Source organism: Chionomys nivalis, chromosome 13, assembly GCF_950005125.1.
Source record: "Chionomys nivalis chromosome 13, mChiNiv1.1, whole genome shotgun sequence".
NCBI classification, from domain to species: domain Eukaryota; kingdom Metazoa; phylum Chordata; class Mammalia; order Rodentia; family Cricetidae; genus Chionomys; species Chionomys nivalis.
In genome coordinates, this window is record NC_080098.1 from 25,398,702 (window position 1) to 25,423,072 (window position 24,371).

The 24,371-nt window shown below is 41.5% G+C and overlaps 1 protein-coding gene across 3 annotated transcripts; it reads right to left on the bottom strand.

The window, feature by feature from the left end:
* Positions 1-749: 749 nt before the first annotated feature.
* LOC130885900 (ATP synthase subunit gamma, mitochondrial) lies at positions 750-24,368 on the bottom strand. 3 transcript variants are annotated; one of them, XM_057787744.1, is made up of 10 exons: positions 24,214-24,368; positions 14,572-14,606; positions 13,707-13,838; positions 8,291-8,495; positions 7,679-7,822; positions 7,512-7,576; positions 5,160-5,315; positions 4,433-4,529; positions 1,687-1,723; positions 750-874 (listed from the first exon to the last, which is right to left on the bottom strand). In XM_057787744.1, the coding sequence occupies exons 1-9, from the start codon at positions 24,267-24,269 to the stop codon at positions 1,717-1,719; spliced, it is 897 nt and encodes a 298-aa protein (XP_057643727.1). In that variant the 5' UTR covers positions 24,270-24,368; the 3' UTR covers positions 750-874; positions 1,687-1,716. The 3 variants fall into 3 exon arrangements, with proteins under 3 accessions (XP_057643727.1, XP_057643728.1, XP_057643729.1); XM_057787745.1 differs by lacking the exon at positions 1,687-1,723; XM_057787746.1 differs by lacking the exons at positions 750-874; positions 1,687-1,723 and having other exon boundaries at positions 4,429-4,529.
* Between the last annotated feature and the right edge of the window lie 3 nt (positions 24,369-24,371).

Below are 24,371 nucleotides of genomic sequence, written 5' to 3' on the forward strand. Positions count from 1 at the left end.
AAAAAACAAACAAACAAACAAAAAAAAATAGTGTAGCAGTAAACATGGTATGCACACATCATTAAGGTATGCCAACAAACTGCTTTGGATACACAGCCAGGAGTGGCATACAGCTGAAGCATATGGTAGTTCTGTTTTTCCTTGTTTTGAGGGACCTTTATACTGATTTCCACAGTGACTTTAAGAAAACCCCAGACATTTTGGTATGGCCAATATAGTACAAGGAATCACTTTAGACATTTAGATTTGTCACAAGTATGCAGGTTCTCAAGGAGACCAGAATATAGACTGGATCCCTGAAGCTGAAGTTGCTGGGAACCAAACGCAGGTTCCCTGGAAGAGGAGCAAGCGCTCTTAAGTACTAAACCATCTCCCTGCCCTTCCAAATTTTAACGGTCATCTATATAAAACTTACTTGCTTTCTCAATACATGCAAAATGTTATTTACAATATGCGCACCTGGAATTCTGTAGCATTTCTGTGAGAAACAGTAAGTGCCCCCAGTAGCACAACTGCATTTTCCCCGCGTCTTTAAGGCTGCAGAGGAATGGTAGCCTGGGAAACTGGCCTGTAGGTATTCCTGCCTTGGTCACAGAGTCCAAACTGTTGCAGGTTAGCAGAAAACTGTAAATCAGAGCTTCTGAAATTATCTTCTACCGAGGGGCTGTAAAAATGCAGTGATAATATTTTCAACCATTTAGCATTATCTCCTTTTTGAAAATATTTTATATTAAATAACGAGACTGATGTTCTCATTGTAAGTTGTTTATTGTAAGATAATTTACAAACATCTTGTCTTTGTAACTCTCTGTGGATCAAGTTTCTTCGGACAAAGACAGCAATTAGTTAAAATCAGCTTGCTGTTTTCTTTTACCTGAAAGACAGTGCAGAACAAAAAGGAGTCAAACAGAACGCCTTCTGGAAAATAAGGAAGAACACATACTTAAATAGGCACAAGGAATTGCATTTACACAGTAAGATGCAGATGCTTCTCAAATTCTGGTCTATGGGACTCTGGGATTTATGAGGGCAAACTGGTCTCATAATAATGCTGTTTCATCCTCATCCCACTCACAAGTAAATGATTGTTTCTCCAGAGCATCATAAAACACAACAGAATGAAGAGAGGAGATTCTCCTATAAACCAGACCTTTAGGAGTTTGAGCCATGAGGCTCTATGCCTACAATTATTTCCTTATATCTGCACTCTCTAGAACACATTCATTCAATGTAAAATTACAATTTAAAAAAGCGCACCAGCACCACCCACATTTAGCTGTCCCCCTATCCAGTACTGTCAAACACACCCACCGCTGGCTGCACTACAAACCAGCCTGCCCATCTCTCTCTTAGAGAAGCTATTTCATTACTTCAGTGGTTAATGGCTCAGTGGTTAAGAGCACTGTTCTTCCAGGGGACCTAGGTTCAATTCCCAGCACCCACATTGCAGCTCACAACTGTTTGTAACTCCAGTTTCAGGGGACTTGACACCTTCATATAAGCATACATGCAGGCAAAACACCACTGCACAAAAATAATTTAAGAAAATGAATCTTAGCATTTGGTAAATGTTGTAATGACTTAACCTAGTATTAGTCTCCATGTCATAGAAGACAATTGTTAGCTTTGGTAATACCTGGCTAGGTTTTCTTGCTGAGGCTTAGGGGAAGAGTGTATGGACTTTACCTCTTATCTGCGGATGCAACTTGATTTTCATTAATCCCTGGTTATTATATTAGAAGAAAAAAAGAGCACAAAACAAGCAGGTTAAGAAGCAATCCATGCTAGTTAACTTCGGGCCATTTCTTTACATGTTACTCTGAGCACACAATGTAAATAGTTACACACAATCCTTAACACCAACTCGGTATAAAAATACCAGATTCCAATGTAGTCAGAGACAATAAAATACTGTTTATATAAATAAGCAACACTCAAAAAAAACCAACCAAACAAAACCAAATAGGTGAGATGACAATGTACTTTTCTCTCCAAAAAACACACATTAAAACATTAATATGACAATGTAAACATGATTTATTCATGCTTTTCACTTTATCACAAAATAGCCAATGTTTGTATTAAAATTTGAACCACAATCTTTGTTAGGTTACAGAGCATACAAATCAATTCATAAAATGATCCACTGTTGAGACTGGACAAGTAACTTTTTAAAATAAGGGCTTAGATTATCTAGAAAGTAAAAATACATTTCCAATAAGATTATTTTTTAAATTCTCAGTTTAATGCCCCAATTCCCATATTTTCATTTTCCTAGTTTAAGTGAAGTTTCTCACATTCTTTTTGTTTTTCAAGACAGGGTTTCTCTGTGTAACAGCCCCAGCTGTCCCAGAACTCATAGAGATCCGCCTGTCTCTGCCTCCTGAGTAATGGGATTAAAAGGGGCATGCCACTATCACCCAGCGTTTCTCACATTCTTAAGCAAGACAAAAGGCCTAGACCTCAATTGTGCAGAATTTATATTCTCACAGTTCATGCCCAGTATCCTTTGCAAAAACCTGATCTAAGATTTTGAAAAGTCAATTTCCCCCCTAAGCCATGTCAAAAATATGCAAGTTTGGGGGCTGGAGAGATGGCTCAGTGGTTAAGAGCACTGTTCTTCCAGGGGACCTAGGTTCAATTCCCAGCACCCACATTGCAGCTCACAACTGTTTGTAACTCCAGTTTCAGGGGACTTGACACCTTCATATAAGCATACATGCAGGCAAAACACCACTGCACAAAAATAATTTAAGAAAATGAATCTTAGCATTTGGTAAATGTTGTAATGACTTAACCTAGTATTAGTCTCCATGTCATAGAAGACAAAAATCCCATGTGTCAAACAGAATACTTTAACCATGATTATAAACTGGATATCAAGACTCCATATTGTGTGATGCTAATAAGGCAATGATGACCTGGCTGGGAGATGGGTCAGTCCTAACAAAGCTATGTTCAGAAAGCAAAATAGTTGAGGAAGAGGATACTCAGCAGGGCAAAGCTGATGAAGCCAAGCCGCAACTTTTATCATATTCCATTGGTTCAATCAGTTTCGGGACAGGTCCCTTCCGAGACTCAAGGAGGACAGAGACCAATGCAAAGTCAATTCCTAGTAAAGTGGCATAAATGCAAAGACCAAGTGAAGCCGGATGCTAAGAGATACCTCACTTAGACTATGAAGGATGGTTTTTTGGAAGTGAGACTTCCTCTAGCCCAGTCAAGGAAGACAAACAAGTATCAGATGAAGTATGAAGGGAGCAATCAGAAGAGAAGAACCAAAGCAGGCAAAGCCCTAGGACACCTCCCTGGAGGTGAGAAAGAGAATGAATTGTTTAAACATCTGGGAAGATGGAGGGTTGAATTCCATGCAAGCAACTATACGACATTATAACTGGAAAGAGTGCTGATGCCAGACAATACAGGATCACATACAATACACTAGATGCTGGTTGATTCTGTAAAAAGTCAGCAAGGAAATATTTTGGGCCTTGTGAGCCATATACTGCCTTTTCATAACACCTTAAAATCTAAGATATAACCTGGACCACAGTTTCTAGCTCCACAATTTTGCAATTTCTTCTTTAAAACCTGTTTCTTCTGTCAAGATAGTGAATTCTCCGAAAACAAACACTGCCTCCGCTACAGTTGTTGCCAGGCAAGTCTATGATCGAGCCCAGCTAAGGAGATGGAGAGTTGGTAGCTTAAGCCTAGGAGTTTGAGATGAACTTGGGCAATACGGTAAAACCCCCACTTCCAGCAAACCCTTTTATAATTTATGACATGACAATAACCTGTAGTATGTGGGCATGAAGAAAGGAAAAGATTAAAGAAAGATTTAGGAGGTGAAAGAGACCTTGTTGAAAAATCAGGAGGAGGTAAGACTCAGTGACCCAAAGGCAATATACTATACACTTCATTGTCATAACTGCCTGTGCCTGGCAGACTTTGCACATGACTGATACCTAGTTTAATTTTTCAACAATCCAGAGATTCTCTGGAGGAAAGTAGTATGCTGTTTATGGTACCAATGTAGAATATTTAATAATTTAAAATCCTCATCATTCAGTAGATAATAGAATTACATAAAATAATAAAACCAGTCTTGTAACTCAGGAAGCTTGCCTTATAAATGCTGTTCTTAAGTTCCAAAGACTGACTTTCCAGATTGACAGGGAATTGTTCACACCTTTGGTCCTAATACTTTTGGAAAGTCAAAGCTGCAACATACGTATCTCTCAAGACGGGAAATTAAACTTGAATGTGTCAGCTCAAATAAGCAGAATAAACCAGAGACCCCCCTTTCCATCAAGATTTGATGAAAGGACACAAGATGATTTTAATAAAACAAAACTCCAGCAACCAGAGACCCACTAAACCCCATGCAAAGATAACAGACGCCTTCTGAAGACCCCTAGCTACATTTACTTACAGAGCAGCAGCCCCAGAGATGATTTCAATCAACTCCTTTGTGATGACGGCTTGGCGGGTGCGGTTGAACGTCAAAGTTAATTTGTCAATCATATCAGCTGTAAACAACAGAAAAGGAATAAACAAAAGATTAGAAAAGAGTAATTTCTGCTTAATTGAAGAGGAGTTCCTGCTGCATTTTGGATCACCAAACTGGCCTCTCTGATCAGTAAGAATTTTATCAAGTTATTTTACATTTCTCACAAGCTATTTTCAGTCCTTGCAAATCCACTACCTACCAAGTAAGTACTCCCCCCAACAAGACAAAATAATCTGTTAGCATTTTTTGGGGGGGAGGGGAAGGTTATCGAGACAGGGTTTCTCTGTAGCTTTGAAGCCTATCCTGGAACTAGCTTTTTTTTTTATTTTTTTTTTGGTTTTTCGAGACAGGGTTTCTCTGTAGCTTTGGTGCCCGTCCCGGAACTAGCTCTTATAGACCAGGCTGGCCTCGAACTCCCAGAGATCCACCTGCCTCTGGAACTAGCTTTTGTAGACCAGGCCAGGCTGACTTTGAACTCAGAGATCCACCTGTCTCTGCCTCCCGAGTGCTGGGACTGTAGGCGTGCATTAGCACCACCCGGCTTCTGTTAACATTTTTGAAGCTACTATGAGCAATGTTCACCTCTCCTTGTCTAATCCCACGTTTCTAGGGACAGGCTACGTCCTCTAACACTGTATCATGGGCTTACAAGCGTTCTTGCTGGCGTTGTCCATAGCCGTCATCCTGGCACTCTGCTCACTGGTGGTGGACTCCTTCAGGGAGTAGTAGATGATGTTGGCCAGATTGTACTCCTGGTAATTCTGTAGCACATCAGCATCGATGTCATCATAAATGCTCATGCTCTCTGTTAAAACAAGCCAAGAGTTTTTTTTAAGACAATTCTATTCATTAGAATTTTTTATAATTATAGAAATCATCTTGAGTTGAATAAAATTTATTCTAATAATTTCTTCTATTTCCATAGCATATTGTCAACAAAATGTGTCAATAGTTATTTAGCATTTTACCCCAGAAGGTTTACTTTAATATTAAGAAGTTCACATTTAAGCCGGGCGGTGGTGGCGCACGCCTTTAATCCCAGCACTCGGGAGGCAGAGGCAGGCGGATCTCTGTGAGTTCGAGACCAGCCTGGTCTACAAGAGCTAGTTCCAGGACAGGCTCCAAAACCACAGAGAAACCCTGTCTCGAAAAACCAAAAAAAAAAAAAAAAAAAAAAAAAGAAGTTCACATTTAAAATAAGCACTAAATCTCAGTTATGGGGTTGGGGCTTTAAGCTCAACGGCAGAATGCTTGCCTAGCAAGTGTAAGGTCCTTGGTTCAGTCCTCAGCTATGGGATTAAGGCGGGGGTTGGGTTTCATGATTATAAAGCTGTCTGAATAGCAGGCAGCCAAACGTCTGCCACATACACAGCACTCTATAAAAATGCTTTTTTCCAATGAAAAGAAAAAAAAAAAAACAAATCAAAAACTGAATCTAAAAGCACTATACAAATCAACCTTAACCATTAATTACTAAAGAACTAAGAATGTAGTATGACACAGCGAGGAAAGGCCTTTTTAATATCAAGACTGGAAAAGCTAGAAGCTGGTATTAGAATTAGAATTCAATGTGGATAATTACAAGCATATTTCAAATTCATCCATGAGTGCTGAAATAGTACTGTGCTTCACTAAATCTTAGATGGTTTTGATTTTAACTATTTTAAATATTTCTGGAGGAAAAAAAATAACCCACACAGGGTGTGGTGTCATATGGGAAACGGAAGCAAGAGGATTCTGCATCTGGAGGCTAGTCCAGGCTAGACAGCAAGACCCTGTGTCTATACACAACCCAAATAAAGAAATGTAAAGCTCAATAGATGAACTATAATAACTACAAGGAAGAAGTGTTATTTCTACGATGTACTGCTGAGTAAAGATGACCATCAACAGTAAGACAACAGGTCAGTGGGTCATGAATTAGTTGTGAGCAAGTTCAATCTCTTCCTAGACATCTGACTGCACAGCAGGTGGTGTTTGCCAACAGCATAAATCCAATTTTTTTAAACAATTGTTTATTATACAAGTCCAACAAAGGTAAAACTGAATCAGGGAAAGTCTAGGAAACACCACCATACAACAATGGCACTTATGGATGCAGAATTGACAACTAGAAAATAACCTGGTTACCAACTTCAGTGAGAAGTGAACACTTCAAAGGAAAGGAAGGCTATGGGCACTTTTATACTACTTGATTCCTGGTATAAATGAGATCTATGGAGATAGAATACAAGAGCTCATGCTTGGAGCAAAACCCTCCTGAGTGTAAAGGCTGAAATCTGAATTGTAAAATTTTTAGGAAAAGGTAAACTCTCTATTGAAACTTGGCAAAGTGTTTTACCTGGACTATACTCTGATCCACACATGCTTGTGTAACTGACTTCTTGACATACAAAGTAGACTCTCAACATCCAGTTAAACATGCATAAAGCTAATTTTTAGTAAGGCTTTTTGGTCACTGAAAACAGAAGCATGCTTAGCGGTATTTGTTCACTAAGTGAAGGAATGGAGCTGGGTTGTCTACATGACTACATGACTGAGGATTGCTAAGAGGCATTACTGCTGCTGCCGCCTTTCTTTTAAAGACTTATTGATTTTTATTTTGTGTGTATGAATGTTTTGTACATGTGTGCCTTATGCCCACAGAGCCAGAAGAGGGCTAGAAGTGGACTGAAAGACAGCTGTGAACTGTCGTGTGCATGCTGAGAACCAAACCCACATCCTTTGCAAAACTAACAGGTGCTCTGTTAACCATGGAGCCATGTTTCCAGTCCCCGTCTGGTGCTCCTTAAAAGTAGCCCAATCCAGGAGAGGCAGTGCACACTTAACAATCCTCGCTACCTGGGAGGCCGAGCAGTTCGATGAAAATCTGAGATCAGTCTGGGCTACAGATAGAGACTACATTCAGAAATTAACAGTAACAAAACAACCCAATAAGCCCTGGTTTTCCTCAGTGCACAGACAGCTCCTGACGCCAACACCTGCGTGTGAAGCAGCTTACCAGCACTTGCGATGGTGTTCAGAGAGAAGATGGGCTTCTCTTCTGTCTTGTAGGAGATAACAGACCTGGAAATGACAGAAGCACATGTGAGTAACAAAATAACTTCTCAACTAAGCAGGCATTTAGAACACGAACACGAAAGAGCTCTGAATTCTTAATGTCCTTACTTGAACTGATTAAAAATGATAGAGCCTTCATCAAATTCATATCCAGAATTCAACAATTCCAGGGCAATGACTGATGCGTCTCCAAAAGTAGGGGGCTTCCGTCCCACATCTTTGAATGACACCAAAAACTGGTCAGAGTGAGTCCTAGAGATCATATAAAGAAGCTAATGAGATGCTTGTGTTGCAAGAACATAGCAGGAAAGAAAAACGTTAACATGGTGAGGTTTCTGTGGGGTGTGGGATGTGGGTGGTGGATTGCCCGAGGGAAGTTGTCCCATACATCATGAGCACTGCTTTCAAGAGCTAAGAAACTACAAAGGGCTCTCTATTTTATATTCCTTCTGTTCAATCTTAACAAGTTACTGAACATTTCCATTCTTGTATTTCTAGGCCGTGACAATTCTGTACGGATTCCCTCTTTAGCTTAATGCCAATAGACCTGGTAATTTTTATTATATTCCACTTAAGGTATCAAGGAAGTGTATACACACACACACTATATAAAAAGTAACACAGAATACACACTCCAATACATCATGAGGCTTCTCTATCAAAGAAACTTCCATTCATCATGTTTCCACTCCCCTGAACATGAACACATAGCACATTTACCTATAAAGTATGCCCTTGATTTTGTCACCAATTCCAACAATCATAACTTCTTTCCCAGCTGCTGTGAGGTTAGCTACCTCATTCTTCATCTGTTTAGCCACTGAGGAATGAATAGCACCACAAAGCCCTCGATCTGACGACACACCAATAAGGAGGTGTTTCTTCTTGTCCTCAGGTCCCTTAATATCAGCCTTCTCATACAGCGCTAAAAATCAAAATAAGAAGTACTGAAATGAAATTTTAAGTCGCTGAAGGGAGCTGCTTTCAACTCTGCACTTGTCTTAGGGGTTTTTGTGTACTTACTCCATTTAAAACCAGAAGGACACACCAAAGGTACCTAAGGATCAACTGGTGGCCAGATTTTTAAAAAATATTGAGTAAAATACCTAGATACAACCAAAAGGAAGGTGGAACACAAAAGTAACTACTTAACTGGATACCAGACTTTTACACAACGTAAATTCCAGCACACAGCTAAAAAAAGTAGTAAGCAAGTATTTACTAAGCCTCTCGTGTAACTTGCACATTATGCTCTTATTTTATAGAAACTGTGGATATTGAAGTTATGGGTGTGAATTTATTTTTGGTATTACTTTATTAATTTTCCTGGTCTGTTTTCTAAGAAGCAGAGGCAAAGAAATTAAGTGTGATGAAAAATACCTGGATTGCCAGGCAGTGGTGGCACACGCTTTTAATCCCAGCACTAGAGAGGCAGAGACAAGTGTATCTTTGTGAGTTCAAGGCCAGCCTGGGCTACACAGAGAAACTCTTGTCTTGGGGGGAGGGAGGGAAGAGACCTGGATGTTACTAGATGAACAGAAAACAAGAAGTTGAGGGGATCAAGAGCATCAGATCCAGGGGTGGCTTTCAACAGCTGGCTGCTGCCAGGACTGCAGGGACATCTTCACCGCCACCATACGTACTCACCTTAAGAAATCATTTCTGTGTTCATTGTACAGTAAGAATTTCGCATTTTTATGCTAAGTGCCCCCTTCCTAAGCCAAAAGAACTTAAAACCACAAAGTCCAGGGAGTGGGGAGAACACATGCAACTTTTTAGAAAACATTTCACAGCATAAACTCCTGCCCCCAATCTTGAGACACTTATATTAACGTTCATTTTCTGTCTGCAGTCAGCACTTTCCAGCTTACATGTCCTGAAACTGCTGGGAGCTTCTGTCCCAACTGCTCCATCACAGACACTCTTGGGAATTTCTCCTTCATTAAGGGAAGGATTCCTTATTTCACTCTTATTAGCAGGAAAGGTATCAGTTAAGTGCTCTCCTTTTCACATGAATGAGGTAGAGATCTGAACATTAACTTGGTTTGAATTTTTGATTGCGCAAACCAGTAAAGCAATGAAGTGTTTATAACTGTAGGGCAGCAGAGGTGCAGCTCAAGTGCTGTAGAGTACAGGGTGAGGCCCTGAGTTCAATTCCCAGCAGCCACATGGTGGCTCACAACATCCACAATGAGTTCTGGTGCCCCCTTCTAGCATGCAGGCACACAAACACTGCAGACACAGTAAGTGCAATCTGAAAAAAAAACCAAACAAACAAACCCTCTTTTCATCTGAGTTTTCATCTGTGTTCTATCATTTCTATGTGGAAAATGTCCTTCAGCAGTATTAAGTGGATGTTTAAAAAAGGTATGGAAGAGTGTAAGAGAACTTAAGGCAATTCATAGCTAATGCATATATACACAGATAATTAATTCATTTCGAAACAAGCAAAATTTGCCTTGAAAGTTAATGCTTCTTTTTCTCCATCCCCCTCCCCCCCTTTTAAAGTTAGTTTCATTCCCTTATCTATTTAGCAAGGGTTAACTGTCCTAAGTGCTGGACCTGCAGAATGATATTTCTATTTTTTTTTTTTTGGTTTTTCGAGACAGGGTTTCTCTTTAGCTTTGGAGACTATGCTGGAACTAGCTCTTGTAAACCAGGCTGGCCTTGAATTCACAGAGATCCGCCTGCCTCTACCTCCCAAGTGCTGGGATTAAAGGCAAGCACCACCACCATCTGGCTGATATTTCTATTTTTAAAAAAGTAGTCAATAACAAAACAAACAAGGACACAATGGGTCATGACATAATTGTTAGGTTAAAAAAAAAACCCACGAGGGGTAAAGGAGATGGTTCTGTTGGTAAGTGCTTGCCCCACAACCAGGAGGACTAAAGAAATGCACCCATGTAAACACCAGAAATGTTGGTGAATGTTTGTGACCCCAGTGTTAGGGTGAAGACAAACGGATGGATCCCTAGGGTTCACTGGCCAGCCAGACTAGCCAAAACTGTGAGTTCCAGGTTCAATGAAAGAGCCTATCTTTGAAAGAGCCTATCAATGAAAGAAATAGGTAGAGATTTGACTGAGACCTCATATCCAACCCTGGCTTCTACACATAGACAGTATATCATACAATAGACCTGAAAGGTAGAGCGGGGAGAAGAAAGTCCTAGAAGAGAGCTGTAGCACAATTAATAAAAACCCAGAGACAGAAACAGGGGTTAAACCTAAATATCAGAAAAGCAAAACAGTCACTGGCACTTACCTCAACCCCAATCCAAAATGTTGATCCTGCTTCTAGGAATCTCTCAAAATGAGACTGTCTGAGAGCTGTCTCGTCCCGCCTTAAATTCCTCTCTAAGGCTGGCATTAAAGGTGTGCACCACTACTGTCTGGTTTCTATGGCAAACTAGTGTGGCTACTGGGATTAAAGGTGTGTGTCACCACTGCCTCGTCTGTAAGGCTGATCACTGTGGCTGTTTTACTCTCTGAACTTCAGGCAAGTTTTATTTATTAAAATATAAACGAAATATCACTACATTGAGCATAAACCTTGTTTGCACTAAAATCTTGGTCCAGAATTCATGATACCAGTCATAAAAGTAAACATGAATTCTGAGCAGTCTCAAAGGAGTTAGATACAAGGTTATCAAGCAAACCATAACTGAATCTTGTTGGGGTTGGGATCTCTCAACTGTCAAAATGTTCCTTTCTGCGTAAACATCTTTGAGACTGGAGAAAGATTGCTCTTGCTACACCAAAAACTGAGGCAAAGACTGGACAAATGGCTCAATGGTAAAGAGCACCTGCTGCTCTTGCAGAGGACCTGAGGTGGGTTCGAGACCCCACTGCATTATAACCCCCATAACTCCAGTTCCAAGGGCCCCGACACCCTAGTCTGGCCTTTACTGGCACTTTTACACAGGCACATATTTAAAGATCCTAAAACCAGCGTATTCCCCGCATACATGCATAGTAAAAAGGTCTGCACCGTCAAGAAACCTTGGTTATACATCAGCATCGTTTACAGTGTGGTTTTGATATCCTTATAGTGGACTTTCCTAGGTGACTATGAGAAAAAAGAAGGGTGTTTCTCTCTTGGAACACCCCCCCCCCTTCAGGAGTTTTCCTCTCTTTCCTTTAATAATTCTACCCTGGGGCCAGGCGGTGGTGGCGCACGCCTTTAATCCCAGCACTCGGGAGGCAGAGGCAGGCGGATCACTGTGAGTTCGAGACCAGCCTGGTCTACAAGAGCTAGTTCCAGGACAGGCTCCAAAACCACAGAGAAACCCTGTCTCAAAAAACAAAAAAACAAAAAAACAAAAACAAAAAAAAAAAAAAAAAATTAATTCTACAGTGGCTGTCATTTCCAGAATATGTCACCCCCCTCTACTGACTTCATGGCAGCCCACTCCAGTGTCTGGAGTGTGTGTTTTTCAAAATAAACTGCTATTTATACTTTCTATGTCTCTTCACTGAATTATTTCCTTCAAGATGAAAGAAAAAAAGAAGAAGAGAGAGAACCCTATAACATAATGACAGGAGAAATAAAGTACAGAAAGTGATATGGAAAGATGCCACTGGGAATAAGATGGCTCGGGAGGCCTACAGAGCAGGTGGGTAGAGGAGGAGATGCAGGACTAGAACTATATAAAGAGTTGTGCGTCACTGACAACTGCGTTCTTACTGTAAAGAGGTGTGCAGGAGGGACAGAATGGCTTCATTCACTGCAGCCTTGGGTGAGGAAAGACTGCAAGAGAGCAAAGCAAAGGAACCAGCAGAAGGCTGTAGAGGATGGGCAACAAAACCTTAGCCTCTATATGACCTCCTTCACTTTGAAATTTGCAAACATTTCACAGTAAGTTAAACTCTGCCAGGCAGTGGTGGCACACGCCTTTAATCCTAGCACTCAGGAGACAAATGGATCTCTGTGAGTTCAAGGTCAACCTTCTCTATAAAGTGAGCACCAGGACAGCCTGGGATACATAGGGAAACTGTCTTGAAAACCAAAACCAAAACAAAACAAATTATTTGACATGGATTTCAGTAAAAGGCAACAGGATACTGAAAGAATTTGGATAATGTAATTACAGTTAGGATGGGAAATTTCCTACTGCTTTTGCTTATTATCTCTATGACAAATAATCAAATCAGTATAAAATCATCTAAACATAAAATAAGTTCTAAAAATACCATATCACTTTTCTCTGTAGGAAAAGAATTCAAGAAGAGATTACATAAAGTTACAATCAAGTTGCCCTAGCCAGGCGGTGGTGGTGCACACCTTTAATCCCAGCACTCAGGAGGCAGAGGCAGGCGGATCTCTGGGAGTTCGAGGCCAGCCTGGTCCACAAGAGCTAGTTCCAGGACAGGAACCAAATGCTACGGAGAAACCCTGTCTCAAAAAAAAAAAAAAAAATCGAAAAACAAAAAGTTGCCCTGTCTGTTTTCCCACTAGCTGTCCCACACCCCACTGTCCTAAAACAGCACACAAGGTTATTAACGGGACACTAGCCTTTCCTAGTCTTTGAGATGGCAGTACAATAACCCAGACAGTGATAATACACAGGCTTTGCGGCAAAACACAGAGAGCTTTGTTTACTTATGTGACCCTGGGCTGTGCAGAAATCACATGTGCATGTAAATGTACATGCATTAAAACATGAATACACAGAGTGCTCAGGATGGGCTTGGTACCATACCAAGTATCTTAGTTTGGTTTCTGTTGATAAAGCAGGGATTCAAAGTAACTTAGGGAGGACACGTTTTATTTTATTTTACATTCCAAGTAACAGTCGATCACCTCAGGGAACCAAGACAAGGACCTGGGGGCAAGAACTAAAGCAGAAGCCTTAGAGGACTGTAGCTTGCTGGTTTTCTCCATTTATTTTATATACAGCTCAGGTCCTCCTGCCCAGGGATGGCATAGCCCACAGTGGGCTGGGTCTCTCTGCATCAATTAGCAGTCAAAAAGATGTCAAACAAACACGCCCAAAGGCCAATTTCATGGGGGCAGTTCCTCAGATGAGAGTCCCTCCTCCCAGGTACATCTGGGCTTTTGAAAGTGGGCAAAAGCACCCAGCACTAGATTCACTAAGAGCACATCATCTCTGTGTGGACACTCCTCCTAACTCACCCAAGGAGCCTGTTCCATACACTCGAGCTGGCTTCAGCTCCCGCTCAGCCCGGGCATACTTTGCAGCTGCCACCATCTTCATAGACTTGGTAATTTTCTGGATGTTTTTGATGGACTTCAGTCTCCTGGTAACTAAAAATTCGAAGTGCCATGTTAGACAAAGGAGGCAGAGTACAATTTCATCTGTGAATACAGAGAACAATCTTTCTAAGTGGCCTACAGAATAATTAGCACTACGGCTCAACAACAAGCAGCTGACACTAAGCTAATCTAAATGCACAAACTAGTCCCAGTCACGGAGCGAGACCAGCTACACAGGATGCAGAAATGAACATCACACACATATTAAACTGGAAAAAATGGCCTCACTTACTTCATACCATTATTTTCAGTTGTTTTAATACAAAGATGGAAGTAGTATAGATTTTCAATCGTTATTATTCTGCAGGTCATAAGGACCAGCATTCTTCTGTGTCATTCATGTGGTCTTTCAAAATAAATCCAACACACAGAGTGTAAACTAATTTGACAACTTTGAAAAAGATACAATAGGCTAACGAGTCATATATGTGTGTGTATGTATAAACACACACACACACACACACACACACACATATATATATATAGTTTGCTATTATTTATCTTGTGAGAGTGCCCATGTGGGGTGTGCACCATGGTGTGCATACGGAGATCAGAGAACTTGCAGGAGTTGGTTCTCTTTCCACTGAAGTCCTTAAGCTTGGTGGCTAGAACCTTTATCTGCTAAGCCATGCTGCCTGCCCAACTGGTGCATCTTAAAAATTAGTTCTATTTGTCAAAATTTAGTTTGACTTAATTTGCATATCGAGAGAAACAACATACTTACTATCTTTCAAAGTTGCCATGTTTCGAACTTGGATCCTGAGGATAAAGATTTAAAAAGTACTTCAGTTTTTGTTCTAAAGAAGCTTTGCTATACAATGCTTATCTGAGCATACTATACAGACAAACATCAAATACAGGACTCTGGATGTGAACAGAAATGTTTGCCTATTTACAGTCTAGTATTAATACCAAGCCATAAAGCATGATAGCACTCCTAAACACTGGATTCCCACTTCCACACCTCTGCTTACTTGATTTCAGAGCAATAGAGTCTTTCCCATCTTTGTCTAACTACATTTGAAACTCAGGATGGAAATGAAACACGACTCCCATGGTGCATATTGAAAATAATACTCAAGCTGAGCAGGGCACAGTGACACATGTCTTTAATCCCAGCACTAGGGAGGCAGGTAGCTGTGAGTTTGAGGCCTGCCTGCTGTTCCACATAGTAGACTAGGATGGGCAGAACTATATAGTGAGACCCTGCCTTAAAAACAAAACAAAATAAAACAAACACAACAAAACCAGTACCACCAGCAACAGCAAAAATAATACTCAAGGCTCTCACTGGCATGAGCACAAGTATGTTAGCACATTCATCTCAAGTTATGTTTAACTTTTTCATATTAATCAATGTTTTCTAAAGAGTGTTTACATTTGTACTAGTGAACAGATCATGTTTTCTGAACAAGAACATAATCTCAGGGAAAATTCACAGAAAATGTAATCAAATATTTGTCAAGTCTTTAAAAGTGCTAATACACAGAAGTAAAAATGATTAGACTTAAAGGAAATGTCAGAGAAAACAGATTTCTACCCTAGCAGGAAAGACAGCATGTTATTAAATACCACTTCTAAGCTTTGGATCCACACAAGCTACTAAACTAAAAACAATGACCAATCAGCAAGCTTATAGAGAGGACTCAAGGAGGGCAACCTCAGAATACATTCTGAAGGTCAGCGTCTTGTTTAGGGAGCATTAAAAGACACTAGCGGGGAAGTGAGGGTCACAGGCTGTGTTGAAATATTAAATATTTAATGTCTTTAATATTTTTTCTTATAGAGGGGGACTGGGAGTTTACGTATACATACGTGCATGTGCACGCACACCATGAAAGAGCGCGACAAAGATTAGATGCATAAAAAAGGCACCACGGAACCCACCTCTAGCGCACCAACTAAAACCATTTCTGAACTCCCCCAATAACAAGCCTAAAGCGTGGGCTCCGTGCCCTCAGCAATCTGACAGCAGTAGCTTGGGCTATTCCTGTCACATTTGTCCATGTTGATAGTTTAGGCCACTCACAATAAAACTTTCTTGTTTCCATTAAAGTATTTTCTTTCTTTTAAGTTAGATATTAGGAAAATTAAGATAGTTTTTGCCCCTATGGGAGTGGGCAGAGAACCACAAAGCAAAGCTACACACTACATGACCCCACCCCACCTACATATGATGTGGGAGTGATTTCTTTCTAATCTGTTGCTTTCATTGGTTAATTAATAAAGAAACTCCCTTGGCCCATTTGATAGGCCAATCCTTAGGTGGGTGGAGTAGACAGAACAGAATGCTGGGAGAAAGAAGCTGAATCAGTCAGTCGCCATGATTCTCCCACTCCAGACAGACGCAGGTAAGCCAGCTCGTGGTGCTACACAGAATATTAGAAATGGGTTAGATCAATATGTAAGAGCTAGCCAATAAGAGGCTGGAACTAAGGGGCCAGGCAGTGTTTAAAAGAATACAGTTTCCGTGTAATTATTTCGGGTATAAAGCTAGCCGTGCGGGAGGCCGGGTGCCAGGAACTTAGCCCGCCATTCCTATTACAACATACATATGCTAGACTTTATTCCAAAGTTTATTTTTTAGAGTTTTTATTAACATATATTAATTATAAGCACTGGGTGTTTCATTGACAATTAAATACGTGTGGTTATTTAATTTTGATCACATTCAGCCCCCATTATCCTCTTTTCCCCCCTTCCTGTTCAGTCTTCTTTCTACCCCACCCCTTTTGCCCCACCCCTTATTTTAGGTGAACCAATGAGTTTAATTAGGGTCTTAAAAAAACAGGAAAACAAGAGTAAAGGACTATTTATAGAGGCAAGGACAACTCACCAGTGCCTGCTCCACTGAAAAAAATACCTCTTCCTCCCTCAGCAACCCTCAACTGCCCATAGATCCTCAGGAAGAGGCAGGGTCTGTGAGTCCCTCCCCTTGAGCAACTGTTAACTGCCAATCAAATGTCACTCACAGAAGGAGGGGTTGCTCTCCTCCCCTTGATGAATGCTGAAGGGCTCAGTCTTGGACATAAAAGAGTGCCACAGCCATGTCATGGCTAGAAGACTGAGTTCTACAACATTCCACTCCACCTGACGGCTCTTACGTATTTTTTTATGTTGGGGATGTTCCCTGAGGGACATTGGAGGGAGCGACACAGATGTCCCATTCTCCCCAGCTGGATGAGCCTCTGCTGACCACTACTGGCAGAAGCACTAATCTATAGGCAGAAAAGTAAGTATTTAGGAGGCAGTTTGGCAGGCACAGCGTATCCACTAGCAAGACCATAGCAGCAGCTTCTCTACTGGCGTTTATGGCCTCCACAGCAACAGGCTTCTGATCAGGTTTACAGTAGAGGTGAATCTCCTGTTGTAAAGTAAGCCTCAAAATATAATCAGACAGTTAAGGCAAAGATGTTTATAAGTCCACAAATTAGATTTCAGATGGCAATCCCCAGCATGTGATGAGGATGAGATCGACTCTCGCATGTGGTCCAGCAAAGCAAACAGAGACGAGACCTTAGCACACTCTTTGAGGAAAGGGCAGCGGGAAGGCTGACCCAGAGGCTTGATCTAAGCGGACTGATGATCATAACCAATGCAGAGAAACAGGTAAGCTCCCTGGAAGAACTGACTTTTGAGGAAGATAGAGTTAGAAAGACTAGAGGTTAACTGGAAAAGTCTAGTGGGAAACAAGACATATTAAGAGTTTAGATACAAATCTGAAAACCATCAGTAGAAACAGTAGTTGATTCTAAAACCAAAACCAACCAGAACTAACAAAAAAGCAAAGTATACCCAATAATGGCAGGGAAAAGGAGAGGCAGAAGGAACTCTTTCGAATTCTACAAAGAAAGTAGTAACTTAAACTAGATAAATGCACTGTAAGAAATAAAAATACAGGGGCTGGAGAGAGGGCTCAGTGGTTGAGAGCATATACTGCTCTTCCAGGTGACCTGACACCCTCACACAGACACACTTGCAGGCCAAACACCAATGCGTATAAAATAAGAATAAATTAAAAGTAAAGAAAACTACAGAGACTAACACCTTTCATGAACACAGGCACAAAATATTTAAAAAGAATTTTACACCATAACCAGGTAGGGTTTATTTCAGTTGTATATACTCATTTACTATTTAAAAACAATATAGGTCCATCATACCAATAGCTTAAAGAAAAAAAAAACCATATCAATCTACAAATGCAGAAGCATCAAATAGAATCTAACACGAATTCACAACAAAGCCTCTGAAAACCAGGGCAAATAATTTCCTTAAGCAAAACCTATGGCTTTATGGTGAGAAACTAGAGGCTTTCCTTCCAAACCTGGGAATGACCCAAGACATCCCTCTCACTCATTATATTCGAGGTCACAGCTAATGCAGGAAGGTAATAAAAAAACAGAAAAGAAAAACTCATCTCCACAGATGGCACAACTGTCTACTTAGAAAATTCCCAAAGAATCTGAAGAGGGGAAAAACCTTTGTGGCTGGAGACATGGCTCAGAGGATAAGAGCAATTGCTGTGTACAAGGACCTAATCTCACATGGAAAAGCCTATGAGGCTTCAACCCCACAAAAAGAACTGAGTAAATAAAGCTGGGAGCAGGAAAGATGCCAAACACATATACAAATAGCATTATATAAACTTCTCAGGTAATATTTAGGAATATATGTGTATATACTAATACATATATACATGTAATTGGTGTAGGCGGCCCCTCTATGTGTTGCTTTTATTGGTTAATGAATAAAGAAACTGCTTTGGGCCTATAGCTAGGTGGGGAAAACCAAACCGAATGCTGGAAGAAAGACGGAGTCAGGGAGAAGCCATGGACCTGCCACTGGAGACAGATGCTACTTTGCTGGTGGGCCATGACCTCGTGGTGATGCACAGATTAATGAAGGTGGGTTAAATTAGTATGTAAGAGTTTGCCAATAAGAAGTTAGAGCTAACGAGCCAAGCAGTGACTTAAATAATACAGTTTCTGTGTGATTACTTCGGTTCTGGGCGGCCGGGACAAACAAGCGGCCTACTGCTACACATTAACAACAAAAGAATAAGGACCCAAGTTTGAATCACTGACACCTAAATAGAAGGACAGGTGTTGCTGCCTGCATGGAGGGAGGGGTAACAGAAGGGTCCCTACCAACCCTGCTCCAGGTTGAGTGAAAGAACCTGGGTTTTTTGTTGTTGTTGTTTGCTTGTTTGTTTCAAGACAGAGTTTCTCTGTGTAGTTTTGGAACCTATCCAGTCACTTGCTTTGAAGACCAGGCTGGCCTTGAATTCAAAGAGATCCACCTGCCTCTGCCTTCTGAGTTCTGGGATTAAAGGTGTGTTCCATCACCATCTGGCGAAAACAACCTGTTTTAAGACAACTGGAGCCGGGCGGTGGTGGCGCACGCCTTTAATCCCAGCACTCGGGAGGCAGAGGCAGGCGGATCTCTGTGAGTTCGAGACCAGCCTGGTCTACAAGAGCTAGTTCCAGGACAGGCTCCAAAACCACAGAGAAACCTTGTCTCGAAAAAAAAAAAAAAAAAAAAAAAAAACCAAAAAAAAAGACAACTGGAACACCTCATGTCCTCCTCTGGCCTCCACACACACACCACCCCTACAAGTAATAAATAATTTTAGCAAGGTTGCAGGACAGGAGGTTAATGCACATAAAAGCCAACTGCTTTTGTATATACCAATAAACTCTCAGCAACCACAGGGTTTGGTTTCAGGATGCTTTTTAGATACCAAAACCCTTTGGTGTTCAAGTCCCTTACATGAAATGGACTAATACGCCCAGTGTTCAGATGTATGCCACAAAAAAGATGGCTAATCAAACCAGTACAGACAGTTGGGGTACAAAGTTAAGACTATAAAATAGTTAAAACAATAAATCGTGTGTATTTTATAATAAAAAACACCAAAAATGGAAGTAGTTATGAATATAAGGTCTACAAACTAAAACACAAAAAAACTTTTGACTTACACAATTAATACTGGTATTACTCAGCCATAGAAAAAGAAAATTAAATAAATAAGAGAAAACAGACTATATAGAAAATATTGTTTGATTGAAAAAAAAAATAAGATTGAGGCCAGCAGACACAACAAGCTATTTCAAAAGACTATTAGACATAGTGATTATTCTATTCATCCCTTCTAGAAATGGCACAGCAAAAGTTTGAGCTGTCCAAGCCCCTTTTGATGTTATCAAAGGCTCTAGAATTACAATTAGAAAAGTGTGGTTTTAGGCACATGCTTCAATTTAACTGACACGTGATGTGGGATGCCCTTCTGTATGCTATGGATGTCTTAGTGGTTAATAAAGATGCTGATGTGGCCAGGCAGAATATAGCTAGGTGGGAAATATAAGCAGAGACACAAGGGGAAAGAAGGCAGAGTCAGGAGACATCAGCAGTCACGGGAGAAGCAAGATGGGAGTCAACAAGCCACAAGCCTCATGGTAAAATAAAGAACAGAAATGGGTTAAATTAAATTGTAAGAGCTACTTAATAATAACCCTGAGCTAACAGGCCAAACAGTTTGTAAATATTAAGCCTCCGAGTGGTTATTTGGGAACTGGCGGGTTATCTAGGTTATTTGGGAACTGGTAGTTATCTAGGCACAGGCATGAGTTCGTCATAAAGGAATGGTGCACGGAACAATTTTGAATTGCACAATGTATCTGAGCCAACACAATGCTTTTGTTTTGACATTCCAAGTTTGTAGTATGGAGCGGAAATGTCTTTTAACTTTCTATGCAGGCCACAGGCTGCCACTCCATAAGCTTTGAAGTGCTCTCATAGTCTGCCTTCACTCAGCTCAACATGACTATGCTACAAATGCATCTTTAAGATCAATTTGATCACTGAATAGCCATGAGGTGCTTGAACGTTTAAAAAGTATTATGAGAAAAATATAAATATGGAATATAGAGTCTCACAGGTAAAAAGTCTAAGGACAACTTTTGGGAGTTGGCTCTTTCCTTCAGTTGTGAGTTCAGGATGCTGGATTCAGAATGTCAAGCTTGTACCTCTTGGGTAATCTTCCCATCCCTATTTCTGGAACTTTAAGGGACAGTTTGATCTACTAAATCTCACACTGCGAAGTAGCATTGAGAGGACAAAGTCTTGGTCCCAACCTCTCTTCTGGAGGTATTACAGAGACTCGGCAACACCAAACGCAGTGGATGCACAACCAAGGAAACAGCGGGTAAACTGCAGGACCTCCTCTTAGAGTACTGGGTTGGTTTCAAACTTCAGGAGTCATGGGTGATGTCTATGCAAGAATCAGCAGTCTGGAGGGCTTTTTCTTTTTTTTTAAATTTTATGTGCATTGGTATTTTACCTGTCTCTATGTCTATGTGAGGGTATTAGGTCCCCTGAAACTGGAGTGGCAGGCAGTTTTGAGTTGCCATGTGGGTGCTGGGAATTGAACCTGGGTCCTCTGGCAGAATAGTTAGCGCTCTTAGCTGCTGAGCCATCTCTCCTGTCTGGAGGGATTTTAAGGAGTGTGCAATGCTGTATAGTATACAAATGAAGGAAAAATACTTAGCATTAACTAACTCTCAAGAAAAAGTTTGAAGTTTATCAAATTCTTTAACACCCCTATTATTTCCTCCTTTGACAGAGTAGCCTTTTTATACAGTGTACGTAGCATTTAGAAACCTGTTTTCATGGTTTCAATTTATATATTTGATCCAGACCAGCAGTTCCCCCACCACAGTGCACTTATTTATTTAGTCCTACACTCAACTAGCACTGCCTCTGCTTCACAAAGGAGAACCCAGTGGGACAGACACTAGGGAATTTGCCCAAGGCCACACACAACCACAGAAGTGGCAGTGTGAGCATTCAAACCCAGTTCCAGCATCCACCTCTGAGATGACGCTCTGTTGCCTCCCAGTTCATATTTATAGTAGATACGTGCTCTCATTATCCCAGATGAAATCTGCCTCCCCACTCTTCATTATGGCCACTCGTACCCATTATAGAGCACTTCCATTTTAGAGCTTGTTGAACACTAAGGAAATAAAAACATTTCTTCCCTCAAAGTTGAAGATAAGAAATAAACTCAGGAATTTCCTTTCTCCAGTCCTCCCCGAAAACTGACAGACTGCAGTTTCTAAAGCTTCGGACAATCAACAGAACCAAGAAAAAGCCTCTCCATGGTTCTCTGAAGGTGAAGGCACAGTCTCCTCCTCTCAATTACCTCTCTGGAATATGAATCCTTAGACTTTTTAAAAAAGGGTTTATGTGTATTTCTGCCTGCATGCATGTATGTGTACCACACGCACGGCTGGTGCTTATGGAGGTCAGAAGAGGGTGTTGCATGCCCTGGAGCTGGAGTTATGCACGGTATGTGTGGGTGCTAAAAACCGAACCCAGGTCCTCTGCAGGTGCAACAAATGGTCTTAACCACAGAGCCAACTTTCCAGCCCCTGAAACCTTAACATCTGAATTTGTGAATTCCAAAGGCAACTAAAATGGGGAAAACAAGGACTAATGATGGAAATCAAGAACAACGAAATACTTGAAAAGAGAAAGGAATATGCATTCCATAGAACACTGAGGCTCCCGGAATCTCCAGTCTATCCATTTAAGACCAACATTCCAGAGGCTAAACTCAGTTTTCATTTGCCCGTTAGGTTCCAGTTTAGGTTCCCAGCAGCTCTTCAGTAAAAGCAAGGCCGGGCAGTGGTGGCGCACGCCTTTAATCCCAGCACTCGGGAGGCGGGAGGCAGAGGCAGGTGGATCACTGTGAGTTCGAGACCAGCCTGGTCTACAAGAGCTAGTTCCAGGACAGGCTCCAAAACCACAGAGAAACCCTGTCTCGAAAAACCAAAAAAAAAAAAAAAAAAAAAGGTAAAAGTAAAAGCAACACTTTACCAGACCTCATCTTCAGATGCTCTCACCCGTGTTTCATAAAAAGTTATGTCTATGAGTTTTATGTAAAACATTTACCTTACATTAACTTCAGGCTCTAAAACTATAGACCCATAAAAGGCACAGTAAGTGCAAAGGATGGAAAAGTGCTGGCTGCCAAGCACCACGGATGTCAGGAAATTTCCCAGGAAGCTCACAGACCCTTCGCATTTTAGCACCTGCGTGGTGCCAACTGGTGCAGGCAGGCACTCCACCGATGTCCAAAGGCAGACCGACACGGGGAGAATCCAGCTGCCGTGACTTCCCAACTTCCCATATTAAATGAACCGACCTTCCTTCCAAGGTTAACCTACAACATGCTTTATGTACACATTCAGTTTCCTCAGTACTTTGGAGCCTTGGCGTATGCCTATAAATTTCTTGCTTAATGAAAGAACTATTTCAATTCATGCTTAGTAGTTCCACAAACTAGGCTACAAGAATCTAGTTTAGCGCTGGAGGACCTTAACAATTCTCCATACTGCAAAACCAAGGAATCTCTAGGCATCGTTTATAGTTAATAACCCCTAGCACCAATTCTTCCAGACTTCTAGCTTCAAAGCACTATATGGTTTTACACCGTGTTATCCATAAACCACATTCTATCTGTCCATCCCTAGACATTCTAATATATACATATATATGTATATATATTGCCCAAAGAATATTTAAAGTCAAACCTTACAATATCTATTCTCTTTATATGGAAGCTAACAAATGTCACTTTTTGAAAGCCCATACGCGGTGGCCTCCCCCCTCCTACCAAGGTCTCTTGGGACAGTTTAATGACCTTGCAGAGAAACTACCTCAACACGAGTGTGTACACTTGCTGACAATTCTTCATGTCTTGCCCATTAAAATCGACAGATTTTAAAATCTCTTCAACACCAAGGCGACCAGCAAGTTTAGGAGAGGGGCTAATTTAGATTCCCTTAGTTTCTCCAGTACCTAGCAAGGAGCCCGATACCCCGTGGATGTCTGACGAATGAGCTCAAGCACAAGATCAATCTCGCAGCTAAACAGTGCAATGTTTCACAGGGCGTCACAGTCAAAAATGTACAATCTAACTTTCCCTAGGCTTTTTCTTCTGTCTCCCCGCACCCTGAGTCTTTTTTCTAAAGACTTTACAAGCCATGAACCAGGGTACGCAGCGGAAGTACAGAGCTGATAGAAACCCAGATGGTTCCAACGCTCAATTCGATTCCAGTCCGGGTCCTGAGGTCCCGGATGGCCGTTTCAGTCTATGGGGACCAAGCCGTGACCTTGTTCCCTTTGACCCCGGCCCGGGACTGGCACGCGCCCTTCCCGCTTTGCAGACCTTTCCGCGGCCCGAGCGTCCGGGACGTGCAGGGGCCCGGATCTTTCTCAGCCTCGGGTGAGCATGCAGCCCGAAACCCTCCTGCCTCGCAGCAGCCCGAGTCCCACATCCCTCCAGATCTAGTCATACCATTGCGGCTGCAAGGCACAGGCCGACAGCCCGGCAACACTCGCCCGAGAGAACATGGTGGAACCTTGAAGGTCGGGCAGACGGGGCTCACTGCGCGTGCGCGGGAGCTCCCACCGCACCGGCCCTCTACGTTTGCGTCTTCCGTCTCGCTAATTCTC

What these genes read in the sequence shown, in the direction of transcription:
- LOC130885900 (XM_057787744.1), bottom strand. Translation starts at nt 24,269, where the DNA reads ATGTTCTCTCGGGCGAGTGTTGCCGGGCTGTCGGCCTGTGCCTTGCAG. An exon ending in TGTGCCTTGCAGCCGCAATG is followed by an intron (nt 14,607 to 24,213) that starts GTATGACTAGAT and finishes CTTTATCCTCAG; the next exon opens with GATCCAAGTTCGAAACATGG. An exon ending in ATCAAGGGCATACTTTATAG is followed by an intron (nt 7,823 to 8,290) that starts GTAAATGTGCTA and finishes TATGATCTCTAG; the next exon opens with GACTCACTCTGACCAGTTTT.